The sequence below is a fragment of the Muntiacus reevesi genome, chromosome 3 (assembly GCF_963930625.1).
Source record: "Muntiacus reevesi chromosome 3, mMunRee1.1, whole genome shotgun sequence".
NCBI classification, from domain to species: domain Eukaryota; kingdom Metazoa; phylum Chordata; class Mammalia; order Artiodactyla; family Cervidae; genus Muntiacus; species Muntiacus reevesi.
In genome coordinates this window covers 92,471,137-92,480,156 of record NC_089251.1, presented here as the reverse complement: position 1 = coordinate 92,480,156, position 9,020 = coordinate 92,471,137, and the positions used below count along the sequence as shown (strand labels likewise).

Below are 9,020 nucleotides of genomic sequence, written 5' to 3'. Positions count from 1 at the left end.
AACAAAGAATTAAAAGGATTTTTAATAAAATCAACAAGTTTACATTTGTACATCTTGTGTACTTCGGACCCATCCAGGGGTTAAAGGGCAAAGGGCCAGGTCTCCATGGGAGGGCGAGCAGGAAGCCCAGGCCACCCCCGCTGTGTGATGGGCAAGGACTTGAGGGTGGGACCCAAGGCCCCCGGATCCCCTGCACACACCCCGGGGTCCTTCCAGCTCAGAGCGCAGGCCCAAGGCTCCACAGCCCACGCGACCCTCCCACGGGGATGCCTGATAAGCGACAGCAGATTAACAGCTCATGAAATTAAAGTCTTGCCCAGAGAATATTAATGTCAGCTGTGTCCACTTCATGCTGTTTTAACTAGGTAGGTGACACCGAATCGACCCAGGGAGGTAAGGGGCGAGTGACGGTTCTAATTCCTCTAATCAACGGCACGATCACAAAAGAGCAGGCCTCTGGAAAGAACCATGAACTTTTAAAAATATAATTTGAGAAAGGGGCCTGGTTGGTGGGGGAGTTGATTAGAGAGGCAAAGTTTTTACAATTCTGCACAGGGTCACAGAATCCTGTTGCATTTGAGGGCTCAGTAGAGATAGAAAACTGTTCAACTTTAGTTCCATTATTCTAAAGGATAACAAACATCAAAATATCGATCAAAGTGTGGAGCAAAGAAAGACCTGTGCCCCCGAGTTAGGAACCAGGAGGCTTTTCCAGGATTGTACCCATCTCGTGGAGAGAAACAGTGCTTTCAGAGGTGTAGAATTCTGTGTCCTAGTTGCTCGTTCTCTGAGGAATAAACCCAAACTCACAAGCGAGCTGTAAGGATAACGTCCCCAGGAACATGACCATGCCTTCACGGCCACCTACAGGGCAAGATTTGCGACCCGGCTTTGATATTGCACACAGCACACGGCTGAGCTGCAAGGATTTCTTCATCACTGACTCTGTATAGAGAATGAGATGCAGCTGAGAAGGCGTGTGGGTGCCTGTGCTTCCCGGCCCCTTCGAATCACAAGAGGGACGAGAACACGGACGGCTATCAGTACAGAGCCTTTCTGCAGGTGGGTGAGCTCTACACCCGGTCCGTAAGGCCTGGGCTGAGGACACAGGCCAGGTCTGGGGGTCCTCCCGTCACACACACAGGTATCTGATGCGTATCTGCCAAGCTTCACGGCAGGGGTCATGGCATCTTTCTTCTTAGTCCCTGATGGTCGGTCAGTCATCAGCAGGAAAAAATTCAGAGGAGGGCAGTGAAGTAACCACAGCGTCAGCTTCCCCGAGATGCTGGACAGACAGGCAAGAGTGGATGCGGGCCCGTGATGCCGAGGTTGCGGGAGACTTCTGTTCTGTGCGTCTGGGAAGCCGCAGGGCAGGCATGTAAAGTGCTGGGAGGTAAGGCAGCCTGCCTGGGCTTCCTTGTGGGGGGCGGCGCTCCCCCGGGAAGGGTGACGACCCCCAGTGCAGGAGGAGCTGTCACCCACAGCCCACCCCGCCCAGCGTGGAGGTGACCACCAGCCGCCACAGCAAACACACTCGGCTTGTGCTCACAACCTTTCCCTTTTAATTTCCCAAGTGATCAAGGGTGGATATGTTTCCATAAAGAAAACCGTCCCTAGCAAACATGATGGGTGAATTTCCAAACTAGAGAAAAACCACGAAGAGGACAGAACTTCAAATAAAAGGTTCTGCTCGACCATGTGAATCGTGGAGTTTCAAATCAGTAGGACACACGCCATGGGTTCCCACCCCCGCCGACGACTCCAGACCCAGGAGCAGCTCTTCCAGGCACATCCGTGGCTTCTCAGAGCCTCACTCTCGAGACAGCCAGAAGGGAATCCCAAAAGGAAGGGTGGGGCACCCAGGCAGATCTTTTAGGGGCTGGGAACCAGATGGGAAGTGAGAAGGAACAAAATTCCTCCCCAAGGTCAGCCGTCCTGCAGGGCAGAGGCAGAGCTCGGGTGTGGCCGGTGGGCGGGCAATCAGGATGGAGAGCTGGGTGCCCCAGCCACTCACCCACCAGGACGAGGTCCCCGCTGTTACTCTGGAGCAGACGATCCCATGTGTCTACAGATCAGGGCGAGGGGTGGGGGTCTGATTTGTCTGGGCTGTACGGGAAGGCTCACTTCTTCAGGGAGCAGACGTCTGTTGTGGGCGGCGATGTCCCTGGACGGGGAAACCTGGATGTCTCTATTGGAGAGACTGTCCGTTTCCATCCGAGGCAGGGGTTGGCTGCAGCCTGTTTCCCGTGGACCGAATTCCCCAGCACCCAGTGACGACTGGCAGAGCAGTCACAGCCTCCTCTCTGTGCAGCCGGCAGGCTAGGTGAGGACCCAAGGTCCTGCCTCTTCAAGTCCGAGCCCCGGCGCTGGGGGAGCTGGGCTCCGTGTGTCTGCCAGCCGCGCAGTGGGTGTGGACGAGACCGCCGTTGGGGTACCTGACGAACACGGGCTCGAGGAAGGGGTTGTGGCACATCTGGCAAAGCTTTTTGTCTGAGAGTCGAACGGAGCTTCCTTTGAGTTTCATCTGCAGAAGGAAAGAAAAGACAGAGACATCTGTGACCAGTTTTCAGAGCTGATGAGCATTGCCCCCTGGGTAGTTATTAATGTCATCCCTGGTGGGGACAGATTGAACATCAATTTCTGGAAACAGAATCTCACAGTGAAAATAAACAAAACTATCCTCAGGAACTAGAAGAGTCACAAAAGCTACAAAACCACCTTCTTATTTTACAAAAGTAATTGCTTCTTCTCTGGTTGAGGCATTTCTCACCAAGATCCTCTCTCAAATGTTCTCTGAGCCCTGATGCATTCAAAAAAGTCATTATGCAGTCATGGTGCGTTAGTGCTGACGAGGCCAAGAAAGTCATCTAATTCCTGCTACCCCTGTCTGCAAACCAGAAAAGTGAAGCCTGATAAGAGACATGGTCAAAGCCACATGGTCTATCTGTAGGACATTCATGACCTGTCCCGGGACACATAATTTCCTTTCTTTAAAGGAAACTAATGAAACTAATACAACTTTATTATTTCCTGTCTGAAACACAGGACTTGAGTTCTGTAAGTTAAAAGCCTTTCTGCACAATTCATGTGAGTAAACCCAGCAAGTCAGTCTGTTGGTGGCTTGGGGAATCATCATATTTGTTAGTTTCTTTAGTTATTCAACAAACACTTGACACCTTCAAGACAATACCAGCCTTGGCTCAGGAATACGGAGATCAGTCAAGGAAGCTCCCGCCCTGAGTACCCGAAGCCTCACAAGGAAGGGACACCACAAGGAAGGCGCAGCACTGGGCGAGCACCGGGGTGCTCGTCTGCGTGGAGCGATGGGAAGGCTTCACGGGGGACAGAGGTGAGCTGGGTTTCAAGGAGCCATTCACCAGGCACACAAAGAAGAGATGAGACACAGGCAGAGGAACCGATGGACAGCAAGGCTGTGTGTGTGGAATGGCAGGCCCACCGCTCCTTCTACGTGTCCTGGAAACAGTGAGGCGGGCAAGGACGGGTCAGAGGAGGGAGGCCAGATCCTCCAGACCTCGGCTCCTCCACAGGGGGAGGTTAAGGATGTCTTCCCAGCGGGAGAGACCTGCAGATTCCCGTTCTGGAGGGACATCCTGCTGGGCGCAGGGCACACGAGCCTCACCAGAGAGAAGCCTCTGATGAGCTGGGGCTGCTATGGACTGAATGCCTGTATCTCTCCCCACGTGGATGCCCTGACCCCCAGTGGGCTGTGGTTTGGAGGCGGGGCCCCCACAATAGCCGCAGGGCCCTTAGAGAAAACTGGGGCCCATGCCCGGCCCTGTGCACACAGCAAGGATGGGGCCTCACAGGGCACTGAATCAGTCGGCATCTCCAGGCTTCCAGCCTCCAGACAGGGAGAACTGTTTGTGAGTCATCTGAGCCGCTGGCCTGTGGGGTTCACTCTTATCTGTTACAGCAGCCCTGGAAGATGAAGACAGGATGCAGAAGGCGGGGCTCTGAACCGACCTGCGGTCCACACCTGGCTCCCGCATGCTCTGTGTGACACCCCATGTCCCTGCTCTCCCTTCTGTGAAAGGGGACAGTAACAGCCAATTCCGCACGGACATGCCGGATGGATGCCAGACACCGTGACCTGCGGTGTGGACTGGGGCCTGGCCACCACCTCCCTCCGCTCTCATCACTGGCGTCTGCAGGGCGGGAGACCGCTCCAGCCTCACCCCTGCCAGCCTGGCTCCCACACCCATGTCTGCGTGAGTGACTCACACACGCCGTGTGTCGGAGTCATAGAGAAGAAAATGGACCAGGACTGTTTTTCCAGGGCTGACGTCAACGCTAAACGTCTCCCCTAGGAGGGCCGCGCTCTCACCTTGTCGTATTTGTAGATGAGGTTTTCAGACCTGGCCAGGCCCACGGCCACCTGCGTGGTCCTCCGGGCATGGATGCTGTCCCGCACGGCACCCGTCAGGAAGGGGCGCAGCAGCTGCACCGACCACGTGCCCGGCAGTAGCTGCAGCACCTGGGCCGCGTCGAACTCCACGGTGTGGCGGTTCAGCAGGTCCACGGCAGCCACGGTCCGCTCGGGCGCGGCAGGGCCAGGGCCCAGGTAGACAGCCAGCAGCAGGTGGAACAGCCGCTGGCGGTAGGACGGGTCCCGGCCCTCAGAGCGCCACAGGCAGTAGTCCTCTGCCGCCGGGAAGTCCGCCAGCTCGTGGACCAGGATGCGCAGTGCCTCCTCGTGCTGCTCCAGCTTCCCGTGCAGGATGGCACTCTCCAGGGGCAGCCCGGCGCCCCGGGTCCTGTCTGCGGGGTGGGACCTGCCGGTGAGGGACTGGCGCACCAGTGCCAGGCGGGAGACCTCCCACCTTGCACCTGCCCGCCAGCGCCGTGAGCTTGAGTGCCCAAGGCAACTCCGGCTACGTGGAAACCCCGAGACTCCCCCCCAGGCTGCCTGTGCTCAGCTGCTCAGGTGTGTCCGACTCCCAGCGACCCCACAGACTGTAGTCCACCAGGCTCCTCTGTCCATGGAATATTTCAGGCAAGAATTCTAGAGTGGGTTGCCATTTCCTCCTCCAGGGGATCTTCCCAACCCAGGGATCAAACCTCTGTCTCCTGCATTGGCAGGCAGATTCTTTCCTGCTGAGCCACCTGGGATATACCCCAGGCTGCCCAGACACCCCTAAACACTGCCACTCTGGATACCTGGACACCCGGCTTGGGTAGCAGCCTGGGGATGTGTAGATACAGGGGGACTACCAGGTGCCTCAGGACAGAGTTCTTCACGGGAGCAACATGCAGGCCTGAGTCACGTGCTTCTTTCTGGCCATGAGGTCAGTGTCAGTGAATCAACAATATACATTAAATAAAGTCTCTTTCAACACAACAAACATAAACAAGGTTCTGTATGGATCAGCTGATGGAAACACTGTGACCAGTGGTTTGCCAGATGTGATGATGTAGTGTCTGTGAGTTCAATTGTGGGGGCTATATAGGACACATCTCCCATGGACCATGAGAAAGGATTGTAGCTAACAGTCAAAAACTGGAGTTAAACGCTGCTAAAGAGAAATATTTCAAACCAGTAAGGGAAACGTGGAAATCCCACGGTGCCCATAGAGCAGGAGACAGTTCACTCTGCCAGACAACATGGACACTGAGGTCCCTGCCCTGGAGGAAGTGAAAACTGGACCCCGTCCGGGAAGGATGCCTTCCTCCCAGCCTGGAGCAGCCAAATGGGCTGCTGGGGGCAGTGCCAGCCAGCAAAGTCATGATCACAGCCAGAGCCTCAGAAGGAACTGATCTGAGGGCTTCAAAGCCGCGTGAGCAAGTTCAAAGCAGCTCTGCTCAGCGAACGCACAGACCTCCCTGCACCCTGGGCAGCCTCTGGGTCATTGGCTAAAGGGCCCTGTCCATGTCCAGAGGGCAGAGGACAGACAGGAGGCTCCCCTGGCCTCCAGGAGGCTGACTTGGTGCCACAGAGGCTCACAGACCACCCCTTTGCCCCCACCCCCCCCCCCGACGTTTATTCACGGGGGCTACATGGATCCACTCACCCATCAGAAAGTGGACTCGGTAGAGATCAGATTCCTGGAGCAGGCGTCGCAGCTTCGCCTGCGTCTCGGTCACTTCTGCACCCTTGTCAGGGGTGCAGGGCCTCTGCTGCAGCACTTCGTCCAGGTAGAGGACGGCCAGGTGCGTGTGGTACTCCTCCTTCTGCAGGACAGGGGGTGAGCAGACGGAGAGCATGTGCACAGGGAGCACGGAGGCCCCCCCACCCCCCACCCCGGACAGCATGTGCAGGAGAAGGATGTGTGAAGTGAGCAGGGCCTCCAGGTCGACAGAATGCAAGTACTGGAGAGAAAGCTTTCAGAAAGCATGACAGAGGAGCTGAATATATTTGGGAGACTGCCCTGGGATCCGGTGGTTAAGGCTTCACCTTCCAATTCGGGGGACACAGGCTTAATCCCTAGCTGGGGAGCTAGGATCCCACATGCTGGGGGGGCAACTAAGCCCACAGGATGCAAAAAAGATCCCGCATGCCACAAGGAAGATCCCACGTGCCACAAATGAGACCCAAGGCAGCCAAGTAAGTCATACATAGAATGAAACAGAATCGAGGGGAAAATATCTCACTCTGAGAAGTAAGGGCCACAGGATTTAGGTAAGGCCCACAAGATTTAGCTGCCCCCAAAGAAGGGAAGCTTTGCTCATTTCCTTTAAGAATAATAACAAGGAAGAAAAAAAAAGAAAAAAAATAAAGAAAAATGTAAGTAAGGGACGGGAGGTGGAGGGTGAAATCCCACCTGCTGGTGAAATCCCAGCAAATCCCACTTGGGCCTCCGGTCTCTTTCACAAATGTCTGGTTCCCTCTCTGACCTCCCATAAGTATAGATTGAGTGCCAGGAACATGAGACGTTCAGTTGGACCCATTGGCCAAGTTCAGGTCCCCATGGGGCCCCCGAAAACCCACAATGTTGGCCTGAGAGCCGGGCCTCACCTGCAGTCTCCTGTCTGTGACGAGATGCTCCAGGTACTTAACCAGTGCTTGAGGGTATTTCTTAAGGCAACTGATGATGTCATCTGGGTTAAAACCACTCTGCTGTTCGTCCAGTGGTCTCTTGGTGAAAACCTGAACTCCGACCTGAAAGAAGAGTAGCCATTTGGTCATTGTGCTTTTCAAAGACCCAATCTTATCTTTATTGTGAGTGCTGCATGCTTTGGGTAAAAGCATTGTCAAAATCGTTATGGTTCAGAAAACCAGAGCAGTGTGGAGTGCTGACACAGACAGGAAATGACCCAGAGCTCCAGCTGGGCCTTCTAAAAAAGTCGGGAGTGGACTTCCCTGACTGGTCTAGTGGTTCAGGCTTCGCCTTTCAAGGCAGGGTGTGCAGGTTCAACCCCTGGCCAGGGGGTGAAGATCCCACACACCTCAGAGACAAAAAATCCCAAACATAAGACAGAAGCAATATTGTAGCAAATTCAATAAAGATTGTGAAAATGGTTCACATTAAAAAAAAAAAAATCTTAAAACTAACTAAATAAAAGGGTTGGAAACTAAGGAACCAAACATTTATTGATAGCAGGTTTCCACAATCTGTGAAGCAACAGCTTTGTTACACTCAGATCAAGCAAAACAAGGACGGTCACTTGCTGGATGGTAAGTGAAAGAAGATATAAGCAGCTGAAGATTCAGTCAACTTGGTTCTCCAGATGCCCAGACAAACTGTGTGCATGACCTGCGAGGGACCCCAGCATCTCCAGGCTGCCTCCTGACGGTCAACCGGAGCTTGGAGTAGAAGACTATCTTCCAAGAAATGCCCAGAGGTCGGGGGGGGGGGTGGCGGAGGACCATGTCCCTGGACTTACACATGCACGCTCTGTCACACTCACACACACACACACACACACACACACACACACACACACACACACCCCCCACACACCCCGCGGGTGGCGGAGGACCATGTCCCTGGACTTACACATGCACGCTCTGTCACACACACACACACACACACACACACACACCCCACACACCCCGCGGGTGGCGGAGGACCATGTCCCTGGACTTACACACGCACGCTCTGTCACACACACACACACACACACACACCCCACACACCCCGCGGGTGGCAGAGGACCATGTCCCTGGACTTACACACGCACGCTCTGTCACACACACACACACCCCACACACCCCGCGGGTGGCGGAGGACCATGTCCCTGGACTTACACACGCACGCTCTGTCATACACACACACACATACACACACACACACACACACACACACCCCACACCCCCAAAACACAGCATAGCTCTGATGAGGATGGACCCTGAGTTCTATAAGCCAGGACCCACATCTCAGTTCCACCATGTGACCAGCCTGGGACCCTTCCCCAGCTCATCTGAACATACCGCCCGCCTGCAAAGAAGGCACTGTTGAAGCACGAACCTCCTGACTTCTCTGCAGGACCCAGTCGGCATGCCGCCACACGAGGTCGGGGTCCATGCTGTAGGTGAGGAAGTCCACGATGTACTCATACAGGTCTGAGCGCGTGGAGTCCTGAACGTCCCCGTTCACGATGCTCACCCAGAGCTGGAGAGGGGGAGCCGGGAGGGGTGGGTTGGAAGGACACAGACCACTTAGAACTAGCTTAGAGACGGTGTGTGTGTGCTTACCTGGCCTTGTAATATTTCAGAGTGGTAACACAAACTTTAAAGGCTTAAGTCCATGCTAATTTTTTCTAACAACAACAACAAAAAAAAAATACAGAGGACACAGCCCAAGAAATCAAGACCACAAAGCATCAAGTTCTCTTTCTTTCCTTTCTAATGAGATCTCAGTAATACAAGTTCTCTTTCTTTCCTTTCTAATGAGATCTCAGTAATACAAACGGTAAATATAAAATACGGGGCGATGTGGATGCATTAGAAAACGTCTTTTCCTGAAATAAAGTCATCATTGACAATGCTTGGCCAGAGAAGAAATTCACCTGCACCCATCAGCTAGGCACTTCCACCTTCTCCGTCACAGGAGTCCCTGGCT

At 54.3% G+C, this 9,020-nt stretch overlaps 1 protein-coding gene across 2 annotated transcripts in view; it reads right to left on the bottom strand.

Moving 5' to 3' along the window:
* Positions 1 to 9,020, bottom strand: part of TGFBRAP1 (transforming growth factor beta receptor associated protein 1) — a 30,654-nt gene continuing 21,634 nt past the window's right edge. Inside the window, exons 8-13 of one of the 2 annotated variants that reach the window (XR_010662362.1) lie at positions 8,427 to 8,570; positions 6,974 to 7,117; positions 6,030 to 6,189; positions 4,346 to 4,779; positions 2,015 to 2,524; positions 1 to 1,355 (exon numbers count right to left, since the gene is read on the bottom strand). Coding sequence is in view for 1 of the 2 variants with exons in the window: in XM_065929646.1 (XP_065785718.1) it covers positions 2,348 to 2,524; positions 4,346 to 4,779; positions 6,030 to 6,189; positions 6,974 to 7,117; positions 8,427 to 8,570 (1,059 nt within the window). In the remaining variant the exon portion in view is untranslated. Of the gene's footprint in view, positions 2,525 to 4,345; positions 4,780 to 6,029; positions 6,190 to 6,973; positions 7,118 to 8,426; positions 8,571 to 9,020 lie in introns of both variants that reach the window. The other variant, XM_065929646.1, reaches the window with a different exon arrangement.